Raw genomic sequence first — 23,328 nt, 5'->3', positions numbered from 1 at the left:
GGATCAGAGTTAGAGTTCCCATTTCTTTTGTCTTTTTTGCATTTTCACTTGTATCTTCTTACTCATACATAGTCACAGCCTCTTATATCATGAATAAAGCTTAAATAAAAGGCCCCGGGAATCTCTTGATGAGTCAGCAACACATGCTTTTCTGCAACGTTTATGGCTCGCTGTGATGTCCGATGCTCCCAACAACTTTGACGGCCCTCCTCGTCCTCCTCCTTGATATTTTCCTTGACCGTGGCCGCTGCCAGCGGCCGCAAAGTTCTCGTTTTGAGAAATCCCATCAATTTGAGTTGCGGCACCAACATGCTGTCTCACCCGATGCACGTGTGGTGTTCTCCGACGTGCCATCGACTGTGAACCTTGTCTACGGCAATGAATCATCCTATTCGATAGACACACAGTATATGACCTCATATCGTCCATCAAGTTTTAGCGCCTACAACGATGCGAGGATTCGTTCCATGCGGCACGCACAAAGCGCGATTTTGCCCTGGTACGAAACCGAAATATTGGGACCGAATGTCGAGAAACGGGAAACACTGTTAGAACTCGCAAAAATGACAAATAATGCCTATGTAACCCCTGACGATAGCCAGTGGTACGAACTTGACGAGAACTGGTCCAATGTTCGTAGCTTTCCTTAAATTCTGCATGCACGTTATCGCTGAAGAGCTTTTCAAAGCCTTATCCATTTGGATGGGAACCAGATGCTGATGGGTTCCGAGGTCATGTGTTTGCGACGTCCGACAACTCTACTATCATTCTATCCATCAAAGGCACTTCTGCGGCTGTGTGGGGAAGCGCAGGTCCGACTGCCAAGAAGGATAAATTGAACGATAACCTACTGTTCAGTTGTTGTTGTGCTAGAATTGACTGGAGTTGGACGACCGTATGTGGGTGCTATCGTGGAGGATGGAAATGCCACCAGGATTGCCTAGAGCAGGCTCTAGTGGAAGATAGTCTATTTTACCCCCTTGGAACGGTAGGCCTATCATTGATGTGTGATTCCTCTACTCATTTAAATCAGAACTTGTATAATAATCTAACATATATGTACCCGGCGTCGGATATCTGGATCATAGGGCACTCGCTAGGTGGGTATCTTTTGTTGTAGTTGGCGATGTGTTCACTCACCTGGGAGAGAAGGTGGTGCGGTGGCTTCCCTTCTTGGAGTCACGTTTGGTGTCCCTGCTATTGCCTTTGAGTCACCAGGAGAGCGACTAGCTGCTAGGCGGCTGCATTTGCCATCGCCGGTGTGTAATTATAATGAGCCTATCATCCTAGTGGTAATTGATCAATCTTAGCCATCAACTCATCATGTCACGCACATATATCATACTGCAGATCCCATTGCGATGGGAACCTGTAATGGAATCTTATCTTCTTGCGCCTTAGGCGGGTTCGCAATGGAAACTAAGTACGTCTTCTGGCATTTGTGTTACCCGCGTATCTAATATGGCCTAGGTGTCATCTAGGCAAATCCATTGTCTACGACACTGTGTCAAACCTTTCTTGGTCTGTAGACATACGCAAACATGGGATCGTCAGTGTTATAGAAGAAATACTGGAGAAGACCTGGCAACCCAGCGAAAATGTCGGTCGGGAGGTTCCACTCGCTGCAGCTGAAGAAGATTGTGTGGTCAGTAGTCATAAATGCATTCCCTATGGCACTCGGCTGACATTGTGGAACTTGCAGGAATGTTATAGCTGGGAGTTTGGCGATTTCCCCCCGTAGATACTGCGGCAGTCGTGAGCCAGAACATACTCATACCCTACTTTATCACGCATACCAGCACTTATCACAAAGCTTGACAAACTTTGGTTGGGTACTGTAATCTATAAGCAGAAAGCACTTTGGAGGAAAGCGGCGCACTTGGAATATGCTTAGAGGTGAATTGTTCCAGGAATAGGTGATTCACCCGTTTGCTGCATATCAACCTTTACCATTCCTTCTGACTTTTCTAATCTCTTGCTGGCTGATTGTCACCTCGTGAAATCTAATTTTGCCTTCGGTGCTGCAGTGACATACGAGTAAGGTGAACAAGTGCATCAGGGATATGCTGGCATGCAACGTATGACGGTGCTCAGTCTGAGTTAACCGCCTCCACTATTACTACGCGGCCACACCTAGTCCCACGCATCTAGCCTGAAAGTTATGCACTGCATCGAGGTATAGAGCGGCCTGAAGGACCAGCGTTCACCCTGCCCTGAATGACCATCTGTTCTTATATATAATCTCCCTTGCTTGATCTCCCTCGTTCGCTGATCTGCTGTCCCTATAGTATGTATCCCCGGAACTTGAAGGGGGTGTCAGAGCGGCATGTTCTCTTTGTGCTGATTTGAAACGCACTGTTATTTATTTGACCAATTGTGCACAAGCAGGCCCGACTTTCCTAATCAGACAATAGAAGGCCCAAAGACAGTTGTTTATTCTAGCTCTTCCCCATGCAGACTTAATCTTCCTTTCAGCGTGAACTTTTGTTCGCTGTTCAACCCAATACCCACTGCGCAACCCTGTTCCGCACATCATTCTCACGCTTGCACAACGCGCACCTTCGCTTGCACACACGCTCATTGTCCTTCACGGAGTTACCCTCAGCCAACCTGATCTCACTTCCCATGCCAATGTGTGAGTAACTCCTCTTGGTTCAATATTGAAGTCACAGATCCCACTCACATACTAACTCCAACTTGGACCCCATCATCTCCAGAGACCAGAACTTTGGGCCAATGCAGCAGAGTCCAGTGTGATCATTATCTCATTATTCGGCAGAATTTGTGACGCTAGGTCCAGGAGCGCAGGTCATCAGTAGGGGAATCCTTCAATCTCAGGCTACGAAGAAGACTCAAGATCTGCGCATAGTACTGCATGATTTTGCCACTCGCTTTCGAACTCTCTCATCTTCATACTAATAGCCACAGCCACCTGCACATATATATATGACTGCAATTTATGTGACACAAAGTACTAGCTATTTCCTACTACATACGTGCATCGAGCTGAAGTGATACGTAATCCTATGCTGGTCTACACGGTACTGCTAGTTGGCACGTATGTACGTTCCTGGAAGGCAATCGAAGTCATGTGCGTGTTTGTGTCGGATTCGTTCACGAGCTTAGCGTTATATTCTCGGACGCTAATAATGATTCGTGGTCCCAGTACAAACATCTGCACGTTCAAGAAAATTTGAAGAAAGCCTTCATATATCTGAGTTTCCGTGGTAGTCGAGTCCTACAGAAATGATGAGCAGGGTCACATGCAATGTCAGTGACAGATTGGCGAACTGGGATTTGTGAAGAGTTACGGCCAAGCTCGAGGCAAGCAACAGTAAGAAAGCTAGCACGTGCTCAGCAGCAGAAGATAGGCGCATTGATTATGGGCTCACCCTGCAAAGTAAAGCAAGTGGGATTTGATCAACATTGTGAGACAGTCTCCGATGGTTGATCCAATCGATGTTCTAAGTCGTCGCAAGTCACGGAATCGTTTTGCAGTAATCCAGAGTGCAAGACACAGTGCAAGGACCTCCCATGCAGCTGTGATAGCCCAAGTCATTACTGAGAGAAGTTGGTAATTTCCCTCGAAGTCATAACTGCATATATGGGTGCCAGAAAGTATCGCCTCCTCTGGGATTTGTCCAATGAGCCCCATCTTCCAGTCCAATAAGTAAATCTCACCTCCGACAACATGCTTCAATATCATCGCCGCTATCACTACGCAGGAAATATTCACAGCTAGAAAGATTACGACGAGAAAGGTAAGCATCTTTTTAGATCCATGATACATGGCATATAAACGAGCAATCATGATGGCTAGCATAGTGTTTCAATCAAGTCAATATCACTGAGGATCGCAGTCGCGGACTCACCGCCCAGCATGGCAGCTACGATCACAGTTATCCAGCTTCTTGCGGACAACATGATATTGCCTGAAACACCCATTACTAATCCCCTCATATGATCAAACATCGCAAAAAAAAATCACATCTGTTGTGGTCATTATGTTGAGCCAAGGTCAACCAACATGTTCATAGAGGATCTCACTCACGCCTACACAGGATTGCAGTTAATCAGATGGGAATACGAGGCATGGATACAGAATACTCACCACATCTGAGACCGAGATTGACCGTGTGCCTGTATGCGCCGACGGTCAGAACTTGAAGAAAGCAACAGTGTATATGAGACATACTCAGGATAAATATCCTGATTGCGAAAAATGGGTTATTAACACAGCACCACTTTGTCAGCCTTGCACACGTACACAGCATTCAGTAGTCCAACATAACGTATCTAGGGTATTTTTCGAGTCAGCACAACTTTTCAACTGCGCTCATAACATGAGCCACGTACACTAAGGTATAAGATAGTCATCAAGGACCAGCGTTGCCTCTGTTCTGAATTATCTGCTGTTCTTTGGATATGGGATTCTGCTCACCCAAATCAATTCGATCTATAACATTACTCTTAGGCTACAAGATGTTTGCTCCAGTAATGATATCCACTCACCTCTTTTCCAAGCGTCAGGACTGGAAATATAAGGATTTCAGCGATTTCTTGAATCCTCACCATATCGCTCACCATAATCGTATACCACCGCAGTAAAGGTAGAAACTGCGAAACATAGTTCAATTTGGATCGTGACACCACCGACGACGAGATAAGCGCGAACTTAAAAAATAACTGAGAATACGAATGAAATAGATTGTCGGCCACCAGCTAGAATCATTGGAAACTATGGTCATATTTGAGGAATGTGTATCAGTGAGCTGGGAACTTCGCGGTCATATAACTATGGCGTTCACGTTAGATATACCATCTCCACTGTCCAGCGCTTGTATCGCCAAATTCAGTATGACAGGACTGGGTATCGTTGCTGGCTGATGGAAAGGCTGTATTCCGACGTCAAGTAGAAGTCCTTGATGGAATCAAAGATCTGGGGTTGTGGATACTATGCACAGCCTGAGTGTCACCCACACCTGATAATATTCATTCTCGAGATAATCTTGCTGCGCTTGTATTAATAGACTTTTACGAGTGAAATCTTGTAACCACTGGCATTGATCTGACACAGGTCTGGACCAAGTCTGGACATAATATGAAGTCCATCAATCATGATTCTCGACAAGACTCTATTACAGGATGATGATCAATGGGCACTGCGGTTCAATGATTTTCTTCTCGTATAAAAACAATAAATTAAAGAACTCACTGGCAGGTGGCGTGAAGCGCAGCGTGCATGCTGGGCAGCTCATCTCTCGATCGACGTGAGAGTCATTGGTAGTACTATCGCGCACTTGGTGTTGTATCACAATTTATTGAAGTTCGCTTTGGAGCGTCATAATGAACACGACGGCCATTAATATTGGCCTATGAGTTTCTTCAATAGTGGGCCACTGTTATCAGCTGTAGTGACACGATACTATAGCCTGTCAAGTATCATATTAGTAGGTGATATTTTCGAGGCGCAATAACCGGAGTGATCATGATACGCCGGCGCGTGGTCACAATTCCCGAGTATGATGACACGAAAGAACAATCATCGGTCCATCTTCCTTCTAATCTCGATAGAGTGAGCTCGTCTCGCCGTCGAGTCTGCCCAGCGAATCACTGGAATCGAGCTGGAGATGTTTGCGTGTACCCAAGAAAGAACTCGTGAGAACCGTTCATGATGACACAGCTACCGGGTCCGTGGCGAAAATACTCAGCCACCCAGTTTCTGGGGTCCTGGACGCGTTGACTGGCATTGTCAGTTGTTCACTCGCATTGTATATCAACGTTCAACCATGCCAGTGATTGATGTATCTGTTTCGTTGTCCAACGGCTTTAATCCTAAACTTCCGTCATGCGTCGCCAAGCTCGGTCACGATGGACTTATTCTCATCGAACTACAAGGCACGCTCGATATCGAGTGCGATGAAGACACTACTAGAGACGGGCAGTTCATTGGCAAATTGAACCTCAATGACGCTGTGAGTGAAGTTATCTATAGTCACTGATCTGGCAGTATCTAACAGACCCGCAAGAACAAACCCACGCTGACAATCGGGCATCATCTACTTGAGGGCAAGATCGTAACCTTACCTAAGCCGTTGGGCGTGATGCACCGCAAGGAAAGCTCCAAGAGACATGGCTATCCTAGCGACGGAGATAGCTCTATATCGGTGGAAGACACTCGGAACCCTGGCGTTAGCTGGGGCATTGTCGCTGTGGTGAAAAAAAAGATTGTATTCTCCAAACGACCCATGCCGATCCTGAAGTTGGACGGTAGTACTCAGGGAGGCAGGGTTTGAATTGGATGAAGATGTACAATTCCTGATACGACTTTCGTCGTGTGACCGCGATGGAGCGTGGTTGGCATGCTCCAATCGATGTACAGGAATCATCACTCAGCGAAGCTACCCGGGCCAGAGCAGCTTCCACGACCAGTCTATCGCCAACAGAGCGAACAAACCTGCGAATGAGGTCATGACCTCTTTTCTATACATGATGTTTGACTTGACCCTCGGGGGTATCTCCGGTGGCAACGTCAGGGTGACATATACGATGGGATAATAAACCAAGAATATGTCTTGCTATCAAGCATTGTGCCGTCACAGGTTCAGCTTCAGGAAACTATCCTAGTGCATCCTGTTCGAATGACGTTCATACTCTTAGATACTTATAGGTCAGGCACAGCCAATATGCAATTCAGGTCTATCAACCTCTTAAGGAGCGCTGTTTCACTGGACATGCCTATAATATGTCGTGACGGGTGATAGACATACCAGTTCATTCCTCGAAAAGGATGAAGAGAAAGGGGTGAAAGACAGAATTTCACACCTGAGTTAATGCTTCAGGTGAAAATGTATGTAAGGATTCTAATGAGGCACGCTGCTGGTCTACTTTCCAGAGTCCACGAGACATCCTTGTGACAAGAAAGGCATGAATAGTGACTTGCCAGATGCGTACAAACTTCACAATCATGAAACCATAATATTCCTGTGAAGTTTTACTTGTCAATACACATGGCTCTATTCATCTTTCGTACCACTGACCTTGAAAAGTGCTGTCGTTAATATGACTGCGAGTGAGGAGACTTTATATCATGATTCAGAAAATTTGCACATGTACTTGAAAATCTGTCATTGTGAAGGCAACTCACTCAGTCCGCAGGTCATGAAAATCGTATTGTGAAGAACCAGTTGTCCCAGCAGGCGATTGTGGGTTCCCTCTCGCCAGTAGCTTGCTATGGCCTTGTATAGCATGAATATCCATATTTCTGGGGGATCCTCAATTACTATAGGAAATGAATGAGGTTGTGAAGCTGTACTCACGTATCTCCATCCCAGCCAGTATCACGTAGATGATTATGATGGTGCTGCCATCACCAGTCTCAAAGCAGCTCGTGACAGGGATGGGAGACTTAGTAACTGCAAGAACATTTTAGCGCAAGTCACTTTTGAAATTCCAAAAAACACACTCTCAGGTGCAGCAGATCGGCTGATTGAGAGCACCACGTGGATAGCAACAAGGTATAGCTGACAGTTGCAATTCAATCGACATGGAGTGAACCCAGTAAAGCTTGCGACTGACTAATCCGAGGCTGATCACGAGCATAGCTATTACGCGCCTCCTAAGTTCCCAAATTGCACAAGCGCGAGTCAAGAAGATACCTTGCAGGTCTTTGTCAATGAATCTGCAGATGTGAGGATATGAAAGAACAAACCCTCGGCACACGCCATGATCACACATCCTGTATCTATGAAAAATCCCTATCAGAGACGACTTCACTTGAACGAAATATAAGATCGCACATGTGTTTATATAGTACAACCTGTGACACGTCTGTCGTAATACCTGAGTTGAGGTGTGACTTGAGGATCTTTAAAATACTCACCTCAATCGACATCCTGGGTTGCAATGCCACTGCAAGTATCATAAGCAAAGATAATCAATGTCATCGAGGGCTGTGCTTGCCAAGCATCACCGATGACAAGTAACCGCAGGTAAGGTATCGGCAGCCAATGTAAAGCAGCTTCGCCCATTTCCATCGTGACTGAGTCAAAAATGCAACCTGTAATCGATTATGTCTCTCAGTATTGATTCGGACAGGTAGAACAAAAGTACCTCGTCGGCCAAGGTGAGGAAGTAGTCATATGCCTGCAGTGACAAAGATCACTAATATCTGTAAGTGGGAGTGATTCATGTGAGTTTACCCAGAACGAAGTTACAGCCACTAGATTAAGGATGGATGTCGTAGACGAGATTATATCAGTCGCAGGCCACATAACTTGAACTAGGGTGCAGACCATTGGCATACTTGAGACATTATAAGCAGCTGGAACTGAACAAAGAATTACTTACATTGAGGCTCCAAAGCACCCGTCCGAGCTGAAGCACGTCTGAGTCGTCAAGGGAGTTCATTGCCGTGCACAGCTGTTTACAGTGCGGAAGTGGGAATTCCGAGTCTTCTCATGACTCTGGCACTTATGTATGAACCTCGGGTACCGCCACGGTCTTTAAGCTTAAAGAAAATTAGAGTGCATAGTATCGCTGAATTAGCATCAGTGGCAAAGACCTCAACCACCGTTCGGTAAGCATATTTCTTGGTCATTTTTTAGTTGAAGTTTCACCGCCCTCGCACGTACCTATTCTACGCTGCTCTGCCACGTTTGGGTCACTCCCTTAAACGTCCATCACGGAGCTAGCTGCTCTGAATTCTGTCCTCAACCCCTCCACGCGCTTTCGCTTCCTACACCCTACGAAGTCATCAGCACCGACGGCCACAGTGACATCGATTGGAGTCACCGCATCGATGCTTACGGTCGAGCGCGTCCCTTGTTTTCGCTTGAGCCTTTCAGGATAAATCAAAAAAAAAAGATGGGTTTCCCCACACATCACTTTTTAGGTTCATCTTCGCGTCCCTATCTCCCTCCTCGACAGTGTTTTGTCCTTTACATATTTGAACGAAGTTAAATTCTCGTGTCTTTGATTTGTTACGAGATGAGGGTGCAAGAAAAAAAAATTATGACTTCCAAGGACAATAACATGTATGCACGAGGTAGAGCTGCAAGCTAGGAGAAGAAGAGATTTAGGATGCAGTGAAATTACTGAAGAAAGAACGTGAAGGACGTGTCAAATAGTGGTAACTGACAAGGAGGATTGATGAGAAGAGAAGAGGCGATGTCGACTGCGAGCGCGATGGGGATCTGGCGCGGACGTGCTGCCCGGTCTTGATGCGTCAGAAAGCAACCGACAGTGACGACATAGCTAGGTTGCAGCAGGTCCCACTGAGAAGGAGCGGGATTGGTGTCTTGATGCAAAGAGATGGCGATGTTCACAGGCACCACTAGGGTTGCAAAACAAATGACATGCGCAAAGACTGCGAACTCGACAAGTAGGACAACGAAGACATGTGACAAGAGTCCGGCTCCGACATGCATGGCCAAGTTGCGGGGTCCAACCTTTACCAAATAACGTCAATAACGAAAGATATAGAGTCAATCTTTTTCGGAATATTGTAACAGGTCTCACACATCACTCAAAAATATGGGACCCTGTCGGCTCATACTGGATATCCTGGGTTTAAATGATGGCATACTAGCAAACACCTGAGTCGCTTTACATAAAACACACCGACGAGACTCTTGGCGCTGTCCCATCCTTTTACTTGGTGTCTCAGGGGTATATCGCTCGATACGAAGTACTGGGGGCAACACCGCGACTACATACTTGCATGCAAGCAGTGTGTAGGCCTTCCATTCTGTAACTTGATTCCTTAGACATTCTGTTTAGAAGGGAACGTCAGAGCCAGTCTATGAGTCTCGACCCATTTACAGTGTAATCGGCCAGTCGGAATCGTTCGATTGCCTATCTTTCCCTATGCCGTATCGTGTAGTAGAGGCTCGACATGCTACGTACCATGCCAGTCATAGAATGACATGCCAGGGCCAAAGTGACGTCGTGACGATGAACAGACACGCAGGGATATGTTAATGATATCGAATTATTTGTCCATCGCACTGAATAATCTACAGCAAACATCATGGGAGGTCTGAATGTCGGTCTGATTCCCATAGTTTGAGATTCATCTTTGTTACTAGAAGCGCGTGGAACACGACTTGAGCACTAGAGAATGCTTGAGCTTGGTTAACTAAAGCTGATGAACGAAACGTACCTAGCCATCCAGTTACCATACGATGCCTTGGGATGTCATGTCAACACAGATTTCGATTTCCAGTAAAGAGGAAGCTCTGACCTGCATTAGGGCCGTCGTTAAGATGACAAGAACAGAAGAACCTAAAAGATTTTTCAGTAACCAATCTTCATGTTCTAAACATGACCATTCCTCACACAATCCACAAGCAAAGTAGAATATGTTGTGCTCGATGAGGATCTCGAGCAATCGATTCTCGCCACCCCACTTTTTTAAGCTTTTTGTGGCTTTGTATAGGGAAAATAACACGATTTCTGTACGGCGTCAAAATATACTTTTCGAGATTGACAGGATGAAAGCTCACGCAATTCTGCAAGAATAAGTAGACTATATGCCGCGACGATGACGTCATTCTCCCCGGAATCAAGACAGCTTACAGAGGGCATCGGTACTATCATCACTAGATGTATATAATCAATGATCGGTTGAACGTCAACGGGAGCAGGTGGATGGGGCACTTACTTATCGTTGACGACGTATGCATCTTCATGATCACAATACCCAATATGATATAGAGCTAAAAGAATTGAGTTGAATACAAAAGCACGAGATTTAGCCACATACTGCTGTACTGATCGTAAAAAACAGAACAATCGATCGTTTGTTTCCCCAAAGTACACATGTACGTGCGACGAATATACCTGGAAAAGAGCGTGAATGAGATTGCAAACATGGTGCGTGTTCAAAGCATACATTCCGCGCATACCAATATCACACCACCAATGTCTAGGAGCGCGTAGGTGTTAATATCTCAAATGAACGATCTGCCACAAATACTGACAAGTGTTCAAAGTATAAAATATCTGGCACAGCTGACCCCAGAAAATCAGCCTCGGAGGTAGCAAGAAGTATGCTGAACTCACAGATACGGTCTGTGATGAAGCGGGTTGTACCCACACTAGGAAACTCAAAGTTTACCAATTAGACAGCGAAGAAATTGCATATTCGACGTACTGATCATCCCCAAAGTCATGAAGACAAACGGGAGATAACGACAGATCAAGTATAGGAATTTAATCATGCACCATCGTCCATGGAATAGATAAGTGACCTGGGGTTAAAACGAATGTTCAGACAGGCGATTGACATACGAACTCCTAGTAACGTACCTCGCTCGAGATCGTGATCAAGTAGTTGTACACCTATATCAAAGAAAGTTATTTCAATACCCAACAAAAAATAGAGCGCTAGTATTCACCAAGACACATGCTATGGCCACTAATTTGGACGATCAGTTGCGGTCCATATTAAGTGTGCATAGAGACGGTTACCATTAGCGTACTGACCAAGTTGATGAGCCACCATCACTAACTCGTACTGGAAGTACTTACATTCAGGCGTAATAACATAATTCCCAACTCAGTTAATTCGAGTGTGGAGTAGTCTGAGAGTGAGCTCATCACAATTATCACTAGTAGTCGTAGATAGGAGAGTTAAGAATTAAGGAATGCAATATTACTCGCGCTGAAGTAACTGAATATAGGAGAGTTAAGAATTAAGGGATGCAATATTACTCGCGCTGAAGCAACTGAATATAACTCAAGCAAGTCGGTGCGCTTCCGGTGCATACCAGTGTCTCAAGAGCGCCTATGCAATGCATAAACGGCACGTCATGTGGGGAACGTTGGACCTGTCCACGTTCCACTATATCATTAGCCTATCAAAATTCGACGTTCAATTGGCAAATACCTTGATAGATTCCGTGCCCTGGTTTTCACAACGGAAAACCTGCTTCTGTGAGGTACCGAGCATCTATCCGAAAGGGCCATTCCTCCGGCTAAGACCAGTCCGGAGCAGCGTACGGCGCTACGGTGGATATATCTGCAGTCCGCCGACCATCCATTTTATTGATGCGCATTGGATGAAACCAATGATCGTAGTCGACCAGGTCCCATATGGTGGAAATCCACTGGGAGTTGCTCGTACATCGGCTCCACATTCTCTGCGCTTGATGGTCATACTACGAACGTCGTGAAAGTGGCTGAAGGTGATCATCTTGGCCTAACAGAAACCTTTACCGGGCAACCGGTTCGAAGTTCGCCTGTGTCTGTCATGGAAAAAAGGAGACGTTAAGGTATCCCGACCCGCAGCCATGCAGTCCTGTGCTGAACATGGGCGTCAGCTTAAAGTCATGAACCAAAGATATAACTGCAACGCCTGCTTGTGACAGTGATACAGCCACATAGTACCTGACAAGAACTTTGGGAATGGCATCCAATGACAAGCTTCGTATAAACCTCACAAAGTGCGCAATGGATAACTCGGCAAATGTATCGTCGCGGTAGAGCGCTAAGCGCTTCAGCAAATTGGGTTAACTAGCAGTTAAGGATTTACGATTGGCTGGCTGTAAAACAGCCATGACGTAATCAGCAATAATATGTGATTAAGTAAGCTAAGCGAAAACATTACATTTGCCAACGTCCCTTCCCTTCTTCTTCATCTTATACCTCATCACTCTGCTCAAATTAATTATCCTCTTTAATCATGTCTACCTTCCCCATCTTTCACACCTTAAACAGTGGAGCTGGCTTCCCTGGATTATCCTCCTACTCTGCTGAGCAGATATCATTAGCCCCTATGGAGCAACCCCTATATGATCAAAAAGCCGCCGACCTTGCTGCGCTGGATTTAATACCAGAAGATGACTGGCTTAAAATTCTGGGACTCCAATCCTCATCTGCGCCTGGTGAATATTGGATGCACGTCGACTCTCCTCCCATTGCGGAGTCAGACGTCCAAAACGATTTCACCGCTGCCATTCGCACAAAAGTCTCCCATCCTCGGGTAGCTCATGCGTGCGATCACTGCAGGCGCAGAAAAACAAAAGTGAGTGCTCTTGTCATTCATTCCACTTTTGGCTGACGTTTTGGGACAAGTGTTCGGGGGAACAGCCGGTGTGTACGAGCTGTAAGAAAAGAGGCAAGGTGTGCCAGTGGACTCCTATCAAAACCACCAAGGAACGGCGAAGCCGGAAACCTTACGATGTTGGTTCTGAATACCGCCCTCGACCAAGTACATCTGCCCCATATATCGTGGCGCCTAGGGCGACTTATCCGAGCGTTATGCTCCCGAATCCGATGACCATTTGGTCTATCGAGGATGCTATGTCTGCAGCGCAGGCTAGTACGATTTCGAATGCGTCTTCTAGTAGGAGCGAGCTTTCTATGCAAACACCCACTGGTTGGAGCCCTCGGTATGACTCGGACTGCGATGTTGAATGGATCCCGTCCCCTTCTTCCTCCTGCCTTTCATTGGGGAGTGATGACTCATCTCGCGAATCGTCGCCTTTGGACACGCCCACACCTGACCCGATATATTTTTCTGGGGAGGAGCCGGCGCAGGATATAGACGATTTCTTCAAAGATCTATATCAAGCTCTATCTCCCGAGTGGTCTTCTGTCTTACAAAGCTGGCCGGAGATGCCTTTTGCTCAGTAAGCTTTATTGCCACGTCGTCTTTCGTGGGTTTGCAGTATGGACGCTTTTGCGATACCTTGTGTTCTTAATGTAGTGAAAATAAAACACTTTTATTTCATAACTCGAGTTATTTTTACTTGAAGCGCATTTCGTGAGAGCCTCTTGGCTAGAAAATTCCACGTACGTTTCTTCAATGAAATTTACAATTTTCCAAAGCAGTGCAGCGTTAATCCTCATGATGCCAAGCTACCGCGGAGCGAAAACACTCACGCTAGAGAACCAGTCCTCAAATATAGCCCAGTGTGGGCGTATGAATTTTTGATCGTTGTGGTAGTACATGTACAGTAGAAAACGAAGCTGCACTAAGCAAATATAGAGGCGATATGAATTACAAGTGGTGGAGTAAAGAACAGAGAGAGGCGAGACGCAAAAGTGTTGGTGTATATGGTGATCTGACGGAGTGAATCAACTACTGCGCTCGCTACCTGGAACTGCGGTGCTCACCAAATGGGACGCCTTAATGCAATGCAAATGCGGCAAGTGACAGTGGCGATACAAGTTGGGAGTGAGTTTGAACAGAGTGATATGAGCCAACCGATAGATATAAGAGCGCATTAGGGTTGAGCTAGTTGTTGACATAACCGAGAACTTGTTGAAACTCCGATAAGGCCATTATTGTTGGTACAGTTTGAGAAAAGTGTTCGCGCGAGAGCCCAAGGGGTATATGATAAGACGAAGAGATTGTGGGCATAATGCCTGTTAATTGAAGCCGTCGAAATGACCCTTGAGGATCCTCTCGCCCATGGGAGAAGGGGCGCGATGCCGGCGACCAGTGTCAATGCTCACCGTTGCCGAGCGCCTTGCCTTGCGAACCGGAAATGAGGGTAAAGTTGTTGTGGCAGGGGAGACTGCGGAGTTAGGTGGAGCAGTAGGGATCGTGGGACTTTGAGAGCTCGTATTATCCATGTTTGGAGGCTGAAGAATGAAGAGAATTAACGGCGCACGACATATACTTTTTAGAAATATACCTTTGCGAGTGCGCTTCCGAGAGATAGACGCCTTAACAACCCAGCTCCACGGTCGGTCTGGGCTTCAGGGGCAGGTGGAGTGGGCGCAAACCGCCCAGTTGCACCAGCCCAACGGGAATGAACAGATGCTGGAAGTTCGTCGAGGGCGTCTTCTGTGTGGACGGGGATGAGTTAGTGAGGGGAAGAGGGCAAACGACCAAGGAACCGACCATCAAATGAAGGTTGACCACCAAAGCCGCGGTAAGGAACCGAAGATGGGGATTTTGAGGTTGGAGATTGGGAGAGAAACGAAAGGATGGGAGAACTGGATGGGGAGGCAACCGGAACATGTGGAGAGTTTAGACTCAATGGAGTCGGAGGAGAACCAGGTAAAGTTGATGATTCCGAGGAAACAGACATGGAGCGGTGCCTCCAGTGATGAGTAGCCATCGGAATTGGTTGAGAGTGTTTCACGGAATCGTCCTTTTCATTATTGTCTCGGTTCATGTTGATTTTGCTGGTATAGTGAGTAGAAGAAAGGAGAGCAAGAGTTTAGATTTCTCAGATCAGTCAGACGACCTTTATAATTGGCGATGGCAAACCCCGAGTGTGTCATCCCACGTGGTCATCGCCTTACGATTTTGTGTGTTCAAATCGATCGAACCGATCATTTCTCCTCTTCGCTGCGTTGTAGTTGAACTCCTTTCTTGAATGTGAATGCGAGTGCGAGTGCAGGGAGATGGTAATGAATCACGGCAATGAGGTGAATAATTGTGGGGTAAGTAGATAATGCGGGGGTATGATCGAAAACTTAATGGAGCTGTAAGACATGTACTTGTCAGGACTCATACCGACAGCGTGAGCTCGGGTTGAATCATTGAGTTTGTAGTGTTTCACAGAAATTGTAATTGCGCTTTGTGCAATGGAAATTGAATGATAGCTTGAACCAATGTTCCAGAGCTAAATTGCAGAATTGGGAACGGCGCAAAGTCTTTCCATACTTGTAACACACATTGCAGTTCAACCAATGGTTCACACAAGTGACAGATACATGTGTGGGGAGATTTCACTCCTGTGCACTCATGCTCCAAGCAACGTTTGTGTACGTATTGCTTATCTTATCTTTGCCTCCTACGCGTTCGTCATTCTAACTGTGTAAGGGGGTTTCAAATCAGCTCATTATGATTCATTTAGAACCTTCTAAATTTGGAATTTGCTTCTCAATTATCCCTGTAAACTGCGACCCTGTACGCGATCCGCAGTAGGCGTCACGGTGGCACATGACTTCGCAGGGACAAGTAAAGTGCTAGACTCGCCCAATCTAGAACTAGGTTTGCGGTATACTGTGCCGCGGAACAGGTGCAGAAGAACCACGTGCAGGTAACTACCCTCGACTACTAGCTTGCTCGAACCTCGAAACCGGCCCAGCTACCCGCCTCATCGAGATTTCTGCCAGTCCACTGTCCTAGCAGCTCATAGACGAGCCTCAAGACCTGGTGTACGTGTTTGCTAGAAGCGTGACATGGGGGTAGTGACTGCGTGGATTGTAGGGGATTGCAAATTGCCATCAATTTCAAACCCTTATCTCCGCTCAGCTCAAGCTCCACCAGCAAATACTGCAGACAATCCTCGCAGTATTCGCTACCGGACCGTCTGCGTGCATACCGCGGTACGCTGAAACACTGCACAGCGGCATTAGAATTTCACTCTTCGACAGCAGAACCGTCTCATCGTACTCGGGGCCGCGGTGCTTTCGAGTTTGATGGTAACAAGCAGTTTCAACTGGGCGGCACCTATATTTGGCCTTGACTTGAAGCAATGCAAGCATAGACGAATTCAGCAAAGAAGACGTGGCTAGCAGTCTGACTACTACCATCTATCTTTACTTCGGCCTCGGTCCCTTACATCCCGTTTGCCCATCGGCTCCGGAATTAATATCCTTCTCTCTCCCTTGTCTCAATTCCGTTCGATGCATACACCACAGATCAACAACAATGTTACCAGTGACAACGGCGTCATCGACCTTTCACATCACCTCTCAGATGAGGCTAGGATTCGAGTTGCCAACCCACTAAAAGATATCATGCGAGTGATCAGCGAGTGCCCAGTCACTGATCTAATCCCTATGGCAAACGGTAATCTCACTGTCATGCACAGTGGTGAAATGTAGTCAAACAGATGCCTTCCAGGCGATCCTCATCACTCGTTCTATCCTTTCCAGCAAATCATGTACGAAGTACCATCTGTACAGGACCCATCTGATCCAGTCACCTCATGGAACAACTCTGGCCGAACGCAGATCTTCCATTCCTATAGAGATCAAGAGTGCGCACTACCCATTAGTAAAGCCTTCCGGTATTCCCGCGCTGCTGGTCTGGTACAGTGCAAAGATGCACTCACCAATTTCTCAAACTTGATATTCGCTCCACCGAATCATCATGTCATGCTGACATTCGGGAACTCTGATGGTCTCACAAAGGTCTTTCGTCTCTTCGGCCAGAAGGGAGATTATTTCTTGACCGACGAGTTTTCTTATCCCGGTCAGTGAGAGTAGGCTATTTCATATTGTTCTGAACTAATCTCGTTGTCCCGTAGGTATAACAAACTGTCCTCTCCCATACGGCGTCAAATGGGTTGGTATCAAGATGGATTCCGGTGGTATCATTCCTGAGGAGCTAGAAAAAGTTCTCATCAGATGGGATGAGGCGAAATTAGGACGACGACCTCGCATTCTCTATCTCGTTCCGTAAGCTTCTAAACTTCAGTCTGAATGCACACCACATAATGTATCATAATCAGGGTTGGCCAGAATCCAACTGGATCAACATTGAGCGTGGATCGTCGCAAGAAGATCTATGCCATCGCACAAACATGGGATTTAATTATCATAGAAGACGGCAAGTCGACTCGGCAGTGTCATCGCATTTCGTCTAACATTCTTCTCGTAGATCCATACTATTTCCTGCGATACGATGTCCCTCAAACGAACTGCGCGTCAGCAGATCCTGATGAATTTATCAAGAATTTTACAAGCACTTTGATACCTACGTTCCTGTCAATGGATGTCGACGGCCGTGTGATTCGTCTCGACACGTCAGTACGCCTAGTAACCGAGCTTAGTCACCTTTTTGATCATTGTCTACAGGTTCAGCAAAGTGCTTGCCCCTGGAATGCGATTGGGTTGGATCACAAGCAACAAGCTTTTCCACCTAAAGTTGGGAGAATATACCGATTCATCGACCCAGCCGCCGCACGCCTTCGGACAGATGTTCGTCACCGAGATGCTTAGCGAACACGGCTGGAAAATCGAGGGCTTCTGTCGGTGGCTGAGAAGCTTACGCCTGGAATACCAGAACCGCCTTGATTTCCTCCTAGACGTTTTCCAGCGCGAAGTAGAACCCACCGGTTATGCCAGCGTAAAGCGCCCTGAAGCAGGGATGTTCGTGTGGATAGAAGTATTTTTCGAGAAACATCCTCGGTTCGTTCACGAACGGTGTTCTGGTGGCTCGCCTGTTGTTGCGCGGACTAATACGGAATGCCTCCTGAAGGAGCTTTTTGAGACGTTGATGAATGTTCAAGGCGTCGCCTTTGTGCCGGCTTCCATGTTCACTATTCCAGAAAATGCTCTGTGGGTGGAAAGCGATGGGCATGTGCCGTTGGGCGATGTGAGTGTCATGGATTCAGCAGTACTTTGTCTGACTCTGCGACAGCGCACCAGGTTTCTACGCGCAACGTTCGCTAGTACGGAGGACATCATCGAAAAGGGTATGATACGCCTTGGCAAGGGTTTACGAGAATTCTTTCAAGAATAGCAGGAAGAGCATCCGCAGTGATTACAAGTACACGCAACATTAAAAGTACATGCGTTCGTGATGAAAGAATAAATCGCGATCACAAAGGCACAGGATCTTCAAGCGTCAAAGTCTTGTCCGCGACACGCCTCATGAGTTCATCCGCCCTATCCAGATTCGCTTGTATCTTCTGGTCTCTGCCACCCATCGCCAGCTCAGAGACCGCCCATATTTTCTGCATCTTGGGTACCGAATCCCGTAAGCCGGTCGCTATCCTGAGGAAGTTTTCAATCGGGACGCCGGCATTTCGCATGCAATCCATCGTGCAATTTAGGTACCCTGGAAAATGGTTATTAAAAGCGTGCACAGTCTGCGCTGGAACACCCACATGCACGCAACTCGTCATCCTCGGGGTATTTGCTGGATGCGTGCTTGTACTCCCCTGCACCTTTCACATAGCTAAACATTTTTTCCACAAGATTAGAAGTGTATTTGGCCATTTGCACGTGATAGAATCCGAGCATCCTGCGAAGCAAGGCGATGGTTAGCAGGGGACCGGAAGCACGGAGAGGGAAAGCATACGCATGAGCAAGTCCGTTAGGGTAAACGATGAAAGATGATATGAAGCCGGGGTCAACCGGCTCATCACCACGTGTCTGTACAGCTATCTCGCTCTCTTTGAGAAGGTACTCAGCTTCTTCCTTTAACTGTTCAAGAGGGAACTTGGAGTCCAAGCCAGGGTCGTCGGTATAAGCCTGCCATGCAATTTAATCCACGTCCGAGAAATATAGCGATGCGCGACCCACGTTCATGAACATCTTGAGGTACATACTCCGGATGCCTATCAAGAACGAATGCTCGAAAATCGCTCCCCTGCTGGACTTGGGAACATCCTTCCAGATAGTCCTGCCCCATTCGACCAAGTCGAGAGCTCGTCTGTAATACTGGACACCAGCCTGAGGTTGGTCTCTTAAACCGCCTTCGAATGCAGCTCTCATTATCCATGCGCTAAAGCGAATGATCAGCAAAGTTTTTGAAGATAGAACCCGTCCTTGCGCACCGAACGGTCACGGCCAATGCGGGGCGTACATCATCCCAGCCATTCTCCTTCAACCGTTTCTGCGCCAGTTCCTTGACGGTCTCGAGTCCTTCAGAATCCCAACCCTTGCGAGCCGTAACTTCGAAATAGACTGTACTTTGGTTAGTATATTTTCAAAAGACGATGCTAACATAAGATCACCTTGTTGATTGTACATTTCAATCCAATTAGGTTGATTGATATGGAAGACGCGATCGTCACGCATAAAACCATTGCTCAAGTCCGTCAGCCCCTGCGCCGTGTAAGCATCAAAAAATAGCATGGGCATAAAACGACTCTGAACTCGCCTCTAGGTTTCCGCGGTGCACAAAAGTGCCTGGTTTTTCAGACTGAGGTATTATTTTCATTCCCTTCATCGCTTCTACCCCTTTGCTGAATTCCTAGTAAAGACTTCATTGTCAGCATACCACCATTTATCGAAAAACCGCAAATATCACCTCATACGCAAGTGCGACGACCCAAGCCTGCACCCACCGACAACACTCAGTGAAAGCATGCAAAACTACGACTCAAGCTCACGCTGCTAGACATTTTCGCAGGACCCGCTCTCTGGAGCTCAGGAAGCATATCCGTCGCGATCTGCCAAGGGAACTTGCCCGATTTCTCATTCATCGAGAGAGGGACGATAGGCGGCCCATTTAAACGCGCATTCGCTGCTTTCAGATTAGCAGTATACTGTTCTTTTTGTTGTCGTTCTACAGGGCTGAGATTAGTTTTTGGCAGCGCATCCAGCGCCTTTTGCCAAGCATGAGCGCTTTCCCTCCAATCCGCAAGCGCCTATGCACAGCAAGTAAGCCCAGCCCAATCGGGACCAAAAGAACATACGTCTCTGGATGCCGCCAATCGCGACCACGCTTTTGCATAGCCCGGATCGATCTCTGTAGCCTAACACACGCATTAACATCATGCAGCATCCACGACTGTAGGAAGGGTACCATATGCGCATCGTCCACAGCATCTAGACATCTATTTAAAGATCGAAATCAACACAGCTTAAAATACATAACATAATAATAAAACTCACTTGTTCAGGGCATGGTTGCAAGCGGCGCGGTTTGCATATAGAACAGCATTCTTATCATCCAAAGCGATGGCTTCTGTGTATTTGATGATCGCCCCGATGTAGTCTTGCTTCTTGAATAACTCGTTGCCTTCGTCCTTGAGCTGTGCGGCTGTTGGTTCGGGCATGTTCGAAAATCAGGAAGGAAGCTTCGAGCACTAGTTGATGTGTGGCGTTGCTGCCGTTGATGTGGATGAGATGATTGTTCCGAAGACGCTAAGGCGAAGAGAGACCTTTGGGAATGTGGTGGTGGAAGCTGACGTTAACTGGGGTTTGTGCAGACTTTGAGGCGGGGGCAATTGGTCTACACGAGGCCAGACCATCGATGTGCGTTTGTTAATTGTTACGTGTCGGCGAGGTCGACTCATCTAGGCGTGGCCGGCATATATTACACTCTAGTGCGGGCAAGTGGCGTACTCGCGATACAAGTTATGCGTCGACTAACCATGATGCACGATGTTCTAGCGCTCGTTCAGACTGTAATATATGGTCAAGATATCTCAAATTGGACTGGTAGGTGTCTCATCTATTAGGTATGCTGAAACGTAATCGATTACTAGTATACAGTGAATTAATCTGTATCAAAGGAGAGAACGGGTTGTGCTTATTACTAACCCAAGGAATTAACGTGACCGACGAATGTAGTGAGCGGGGATATCAGATCGCAAAAGTGATTCGATCGATAACGGGTGTAAAAGTACATGCAAAAAGTATGCAACGAGGTTTTCATATTGGGTGGATGAATAGGCGCTATGTATGCCTTTAAAAGCCTTGAGAATGAATGTGGACGGCGACGTGTGTGAGTGTCCGAAAAGGAAGTGCGAAGGATTATGCGTGACCCGTAAAAGAATGGAGGGCGTCTTTCAAATTGTAACGATGCGCGAGAACAGCTAATTTGTTTAACAGTAGTCACGAGGCAGGGAGCATCAACCCTTGAATCCGAAGATCCGCGTGATCAATCCAAGAATGCAAGTTCACTCAGTCGGCGACTCTCTGCGTCTTGGATACCCTTGGTCTCAGATAGTATGCTTCCACGGTTATGCATCGTCGGCCTGATAGATACCCGTGGAGAGGAATGTTGACTGGAAGTACTGGATAGATCCGCACTGGACCTTAAACTCCCAGTCACCGAGCGCCGCAAATTGGTGAGCGAGTTAGTACCGAATCTGGACAGATGTGTCGAGACCGATGAGCGTCTGCGAACATTTGACTCTGATGTACGCCGCCGGGATGGAGGGGCCGAGAGTGGAGAACACGAGTTTTCTTTGTCCGGTATAACGGGAGGGGATGTGTCCGGCCGAGATGGTGATCCTAGAGCTGCTTGATAGCTAGAGAACGTACCAGAAATAGGGCTTTCGACAAGAATGGCGTGATCTTGGGGAAAAGAATTCTCCACTGGGGTGGACATAATTATGGGCGGCTGAACATGGTGCGGTGGCGGCGGCGGTGTTGGAAGCGCATGCTCTGCAGGCTCCTCTTCGAGTACTTCTAGGTGTGAAGATGGGGATAGTGGTGGGACGCTACTGGAAATTGAGGATCTTGCTTTGAATGGCATCTCGGCACTAAGGTCCGCGCGAGCGCAATCGGAATCACATGCTGAGGATTGGGGTAGTGAAGAAGATGCCGAATATGACACCCCTGATGCCAGCGCACTAAAGCTGGGCAGCTGTCTTGGGTAGACAGAATCCGAAGCACGTGTTTCAGACGAACGATTTGCGGACATCCATTCTTCCTTAATCTTTGATGCCGCACTGAAGCCACTCTGGGCTTTGTCAGGGGCGGGGACGGGAGCTAAGCGCTCATCGGCCTCACGCTCTTGTTGGCTAAGATCTTTCATTGGAGGAAGCAAACCACGCTCGCGCAGGGCAGCCTGACGATTCTCACGAGAGACAAAGGAGTTAGGAAGTGTGGGAGAATGAACAGGAGTGACGCGTGGTGATCGAGGAGGTCGGGAAGAGCCCGAGTGCCCCACACCAGCTGGGGCACGTGCTGGACGCGGGGGTGACGGTTCAAGCTGTGAAGATGAGGGAGTTGCCGGAACTGTGATGTGTAACCTAGATGTTACGCGACGAATCAACGACGGCTTCATGGTAGGTGATGGTTTCGTTGTTGGCGGTAATGATTTATGGATATTGGTATTTGACCTGTAAGTAGAAATGTCAACGAATTGGTAGATGAAAACCCTCGGAACAGAATCCGAGATGAAAAGCGAATAAGAGAGAAGAGAAGTTGGAGTTCCAAGAACATATATTGCTGCAACAACCTCCGCACAAGTGCCATGGTAAGAAATGACCGAAACTTACCTTAGGAGACCGACGAGCTTCTCGGTTGCCTCCACTGGTTGCTCGAGGAAATGATCACTAGACTTTTCGTTCACCACTTCATCGTGAAAAACTTTGCTTGTGCTCGTTGTAGGTATTCCGGGTAGTGCCTTTTGAACATCCCGGGGTCGGTGCGGGGGTTGGCGGATGTTCTTTGGAGTGCTGATGTGGAAACTCGTACGACGCTCGACCTTTTCAGGTGAACATGAGCGGTCGCTGTCGTCCTCGCTAGGAGGTGGAAGTGGTTTGGCAGAAGACTTTGACCACCAGCGAAGGCGAAAAGCATCAAAGCCGATAATAGATGGCATAATTATTGTCTGGCCAGCGATGAACTAGAACCGGGAGTAAGGAAGGGGAGGACAAGTTGGGTGTCTGCCCTTTTAAGTGAAACGGGAATAAGTTAACACACACGGTATGGGGAGGAGCAAGCGTG

The 23,328-nt window shown here is 47.1% G+C and overlaps 12 protein-coding genes across 12 annotated transcripts; 5 read left to right on the top strand and 7 right to left on the bottom strand.

The window, feature by feature from the left end:
* Nucleotides 1-182: 182 nt before the first annotated feature.
* HD556DRAFT_1436893 (alpha/beta-hydrolase) lies at nt 183-1,741 on the top strand (the record flags this gene model as incomplete). The annotated part of the gene is made up of 7 exons (XM_041305619.1): nt 183-632; nt 689-988; nt 1,034-1,100; nt 1,153-1,259; nt 1,311-1,423; nt 1,471-1,645; nt 1,703-1,741. The coding sequence occupies 7 exons, from the start codon at nt 183-185 to the stop codon at nt 1,739-1,741; spliced, it is 1,251 nt and encodes a 416-aa protein (XP_041166326.1).
* A 1,293-nt stretch (nt 1,742-3,034) lies between these two features.
* On the bottom strand, nt 3,035-3,945 carry HD556DRAFT_1436892 (uncharacterized protein; the record flags this gene model as incomplete). Its single annotated transcript, XM_041305618.1, has 5 exons — nt 3,035-3,238; nt 3,292-3,343; nt 3,393-3,630; nt 3,682-3,816; nt 3,873-3,945. The coding sequence occupies 5 exons, from the start codon at nt 3,943-3,945 to the stop codon at nt 3,035-3,037; spliced, it is 702 nt and encodes a 233-aa protein (XP_041166325.1).
* Nucleotides 3,946-5,731: 1,786 nt separating this feature from the next.
* HD556DRAFT_1325640 (Ctf8-domain-containing protein) lies at nt 5,732-6,716 on the top strand. Its single transcript, XM_041301521.1, has 2 exons — nt 5,732-5,975; nt 6,030-6,716. Exons 1-2 carry the CDS (start codon nt 5,790-5,792, stop codon nt 6,294-6,296), a joined length of 453 nt encoding a protein of 150 aa, XP_041166324.1. The 5' UTR covers nt 5,732-5,789; the 3' UTR covers nt 6,297-6,716.
* HD556DRAFT_472441 (uncharacterized protein) lies at nt 6,605-8,650 on the bottom strand. Its single transcript, XM_041310711.1, has 15 exons — nt 8,634-8,650; nt 8,350-8,509; nt 8,295-8,304; nt 8,202-8,221; nt 8,113-8,145; nt 7,963-8,059; nt 7,883-7,911; nt 7,800-7,830; nt 7,712-7,744; nt 7,579-7,658; nt 7,466-7,523; nt 7,320-7,415; nt 7,148-7,264; nt 7,041-7,081; nt 6,605-6,984 (listed from the first exon to the last, which is right to left on the bottom strand). The coding sequence occupies exons 2-15, from the start codon at nt 8,407-8,409 to the stop codon at nt 6,820-6,822; spliced, it is 870 nt and encodes a 289-aa protein (XP_041166323.1). The 5' UTR covers nt 8,410-8,509; nt 8,634-8,650; the 3' UTR covers nt 6,605-6,819.
* A 1,112-nt stretch (nt 8,651-9,762) lies between these two features.
* HD556DRAFT_472421 (uncharacterized protein) lies at nt 9,763-11,698 on the bottom strand. The gene is made up of 14 exons (XM_041310710.1): nt 11,533-11,698; nt 11,473-11,482; nt 11,400-11,419; nt 11,311-11,343; nt 11,156-11,252; nt 11,065-11,099; nt 10,983-11,013; nt 10,895-10,927; nt 10,766-10,842; nt 10,664-10,718; nt 10,506-10,601; nt 10,339-10,455; nt 10,163-10,284; nt 9,763-10,113 (listed from the first exon to the last, which is right to left on the bottom strand). Exons 1-13 carry the CDS (start codon nt 11,599-11,601, stop codon nt 10,175-10,177), a joined length of 783 nt encoding a protein of 260 aa, XP_041166322.1. The 5' UTR covers nt 11,602-11,698; the 3' UTR covers nt 9,763-10,113; nt 10,163-10,174.
* Nucleotides 11,699-12,577: 879 nt separating this feature from the next.
* On the top strand, nt 12,578-13,821 carry HD556DRAFT_1325580 (uncharacterized protein). The gene is made up of 2 exons (XM_041301520.1): nt 12,578-13,027; nt 13,078-13,821. The coding sequence occupies exons 1-2, from the start codon at nt 12,686-12,688 to the stop codon at nt 13,636-13,638; spliced, it is 903 nt and encodes a 300-aa protein (XP_041166321.1). The 5' UTR covers nt 12,578-12,685; the 3' UTR covers nt 13,639-13,821.
* A 349-nt stretch (nt 13,822-14,170) lies between these two features.
* On the bottom strand, nt 14,171-15,519 carry HD556DRAFT_472282 (uncharacterized protein). The gene is made up of 3 exons (XM_041310709.1): nt 14,855-15,519; nt 14,646-14,797; nt 14,171-14,592 (listed from the first exon to the last, which is right to left on the bottom strand). Exons 1-3 carry the CDS (start codon nt 15,129-15,131, stop codon nt 14,377-14,379), a joined length of 645 nt encoding a protein of 214 aa, XP_041166320.1. The 5' UTR covers nt 15,132-15,519; the 3' UTR covers nt 14,171-14,376.
* A 320-nt stretch (nt 15,520-15,839) lies between these two features.
* Nucleotides 15,840-16,961, bottom strand: HD556DRAFT_1325575 (uncharacterized protein). The gene is made up of 2 exons (XM_041301519.1): nt 16,814-16,961; nt 15,840-16,759 (listed from the first exon to the last, which is right to left on the bottom strand). The coding sequence occupies exon 2, from the start codon at nt 16,498-16,500 to the stop codon at nt 16,216-16,218; it is 285 nt and encodes a 94-aa protein (XP_041166319.1). The 5' UTR covers nt 16,501-16,759; nt 16,814-16,961; the 3' UTR covers nt 15,840-16,215.
* HD556DRAFT_472205 (pyridoxal phosphate-dependent transferase) lies at nt 16,419-18,602 on the top strand. The gene is made up of 7 exons (XM_041310708.1): nt 16,419-16,759; nt 16,814-17,164; nt 17,220-17,370; nt 17,424-17,521; nt 17,573-17,717; nt 17,770-18,289; nt 18,335-18,602. The coding sequence occupies exons 1-7, from the start codon at nt 16,594-16,596 to the stop codon at nt 18,434-18,436; spliced, it is 1,533 nt and encodes a 510-aa protein (XP_041166318.1). The 5' UTR covers nt 16,419-16,593; the 3' UTR covers nt 18,437-18,602.
* HD556DRAFT_1225627 (uncharacterized protein) lies at nt 18,516-20,702 on the bottom strand (the record flags this gene model as incomplete). Its single annotated transcript, XM_041297027.1, has 12 exons — nt 18,516-18,754; nt 18,804-18,940; nt 18,998-19,170; nt 19,222-19,423; nt 19,476-19,605; nt 19,656-19,789; nt 19,845-19,894; nt 19,952-19,978; nt 20,034-20,291; nt 20,340-20,399; nt 20,450-20,480; nt 20,539-20,702. 12 exons carry the CDS (start codon nt 20,700-20,702, stop codon nt 18,516-18,518), a joined length of 1,605 nt encoding a protein of 534 aa, XP_041166317.1.
* Nucleotides 20,534-21,435, top strand: HD556DRAFT_471989 (uncharacterized protein). Its single transcript, XM_041310707.1, has 3 exons — nt 20,534-20,901; nt 20,974-21,087; nt 21,142-21,435. The coding sequence occupies exons 1-3, from the start codon at nt 20,816-20,818 to the stop codon at nt 21,338-21,340; spliced, it is 399 nt and encodes a 132-aa protein (XP_041166316.1). The 5' UTR covers nt 20,534-20,815; the 3' UTR covers nt 21,341-21,435.
* On the bottom strand, nt 21,141-23,325 carry HD556DRAFT_1325559 (uncharacterized protein). Its single transcript, XM_041301518.1, has 2 exons — nt 22,878-23,325; nt 21,141-22,718 (listed from the first exon to the last, which is right to left on the bottom strand). Exons 1-2 carry the CDS (start codon nt 23,201-23,203, stop codon nt 21,530-21,532), a joined length of 1,515 nt encoding a protein of 504 aa, XP_041166315.1. The 5' UTR covers nt 23,204-23,325; the 3' UTR covers nt 21,141-21,529.
* Between the last annotated feature and the right edge of the window lie 3 nt (nt 23,326-23,328).

The sequence above is a fragment of the Suillus plorans genome, assembly GCF_016647745.1.
Source record: "Suillus plorans strain S12 chromosome Unknown HD556scaffold_3, whole genome shotgun sequence".
NCBI lineage: Eukaryota > Fungi > Basidiomycota > Agaricomycetes > Boletales > Suillaceae > Suillus > Suillus plorans.
Note: the sequence above shows the minus strand (reverse complement) of the source record. Positions and strands in the feature narration are given on the sequence as shown.

What these genes read in the sequence shown, in the direction of transcription:
- HD556DRAFT_1325640 (XM_041301521.1), top strand. Translation starts at nt 5,790, where the DNA reads ATGCCAGTGATTGATGTATCTGTTTCGTTGTCCAACGGCTTTAATCCT. An exon ending in AATTGAACCTCAATGACGCT is followed by an intron (nt 5,976 to 6,029) that starts GTGAGTGAAGTT and finishes CAGACCCGCAAG; the next exon opens with AACAAACCCACGCTGACAAT.
- HD556DRAFT_472441 (XM_041310711.1), bottom strand. Translation starts at nt 8,409, where the DNA reads ATGAACTCCCTTGACGACTCAGACGTGCTTCAGCTCGGACGGGTGCTT. An exon ending in GATCATGGCGTGTGCCGAGG is followed by an intron (nt 7,659 to 7,711) that starts GTTTGTTCTTTC and finishes AAGACCTGCAAG; the next exon opens with GTATCTTCTTGACTCGCGCT. An exon ending in TTTCATGACCTGCGGACTGA is followed by an intron (nt 7,082 to 7,147) that starts GTGAGTTGCCTT and finishes CATGATATAAAG; the next exon opens with TCTCCTCACTCGCAGTCATA.
- HD556DRAFT_472421 (XM_041310710.1), bottom strand. Translation starts at nt 11,601, where the DNA reads ATGAGCTCACTCTCAGACTACTCCACACTCGAATTAACTGAGTTGGGA. An exon ending in TGATCACGATCTCGAGCGAG is followed by an intron (nt 11,253 to 11,310) that starts GTACGTTACTAG and finishes TTTTAACCCCAG; the next exon opens with GTCACTTATCTATTCCATGG. An exon ending in ATTTTATACTTTGAACACTT is followed by an intron (nt 10,928 to 10,982) that starts GTCAGTATTTGT and finishes ACGCGCTCCTAG; the next exon opens with ACATTGGTGGTGTGATATTG.
- HD556DRAFT_1325580 (XM_041301520.1), top strand. Translation starts at nt 12,686, where the DNA reads ATGTCTACCTTCCCCATCTTTCACACCTTAAACAGTGGAGCTGGCTTC. An exon ending in GCAGGCGCAGAAAAACAAAA is followed by an intron (nt 13,028 to 13,077) that starts GTGAGTGCTCTT and finishes TTTTGGGACAAG; the next exon opens with TGTTCGGGGGAACAGCCGGT.
- HD556DRAFT_472282 (XM_041310709.1), bottom strand. Translation starts at nt 15,131, where the DNA reads ATGAACCGAGACAATAATGAAAAGGACGATTCCGTGAAACACTCTCAA. An exon ending in TGGTCAACCTTCATTTGATG is followed by an intron (nt 14,798 to 14,854) that starts GTCGGTTCCTTG and finishes CCGTCCACACAG; the next exon opens with AAGACGCCCTCGACGAACTT. An exon ending in TCGGAAGCGCACTCGCAAAG is followed by an intron (nt 14,593 to 14,645) that starts GTATATTTCTAA and finishes TTCATTCTTCAG; the next exon opens with CCTCCAAACATGGATAATAC.
- HD556DRAFT_1325575 (XM_041301519.1), bottom strand. Translation starts at nt 16,500, where the DNA reads ATGGTAGTAGTCAGACTGCTAGCCACGTCTTCTTTGCTGAATTCGTCT.
- HD556DRAFT_472205 (XM_041310708.1), top strand. Translation starts at nt 16,594, where the DNA reads ATGCATACACCACAGATCAACAACAATGTTACCAGTGACAACGGCGTC. An exon ending in TTTAATTATCATAGAAGACG is followed by an intron (nt 17,522 to 17,572) that starts GCAAGTCGACTC and finishes TTCTTCTCGTAG; the next exon opens with ATCCATACTATTTCCTGCGA. An exon ending in GGCATGTGCCGTTGGGCGAT is followed by an intron (nt 18,290 to 18,334) that starts GTGAGTGTCATG and finishes ACTCTGCGACAG; the next exon opens with CGCACCAGGTTTCTACGCGC.
- HD556DRAFT_471989 (XM_041310707.1), top strand. Translation starts at nt 20,816, where the DNA reads ATGTGGTGGTGGAAGCTGACGTTAACTGGGGTTTGTGCAGACTTTGAG. An exon ending in CACGAGGCCAGACCATCGAT is followed by an intron (nt 20,902 to 20,973) that starts GTGCGTTTGTTA and finishes ATTACACTCTAG; the next exon opens with TGCGGGCAAGTGGCGTACTC. An exon ending in AGATATCTCAAATTGGACTG is followed by an intron (nt 21,088 to 21,141) that starts GTAGGTGTCTCA and finishes ACTAGTATACAG; the next exon opens with TGAATTAATCTGTATCAAAG.
- HD556DRAFT_1325559 (XM_041301518.1), bottom strand. Translation starts at nt 23,203, where the DNA reads ATGCCATCTATTATCGGCTTTGATGCTTTTCGCCTTCGCTGGTGGTCA. An exon ending in AAGCTCGTCGGTCTCCTAAG is followed by an intron (nt 22,719 to 22,877) that starts GTAAGTTTCGGT and finishes TTCTACTTACAG; the next exon opens with GTCAAATACCAATATCCATA.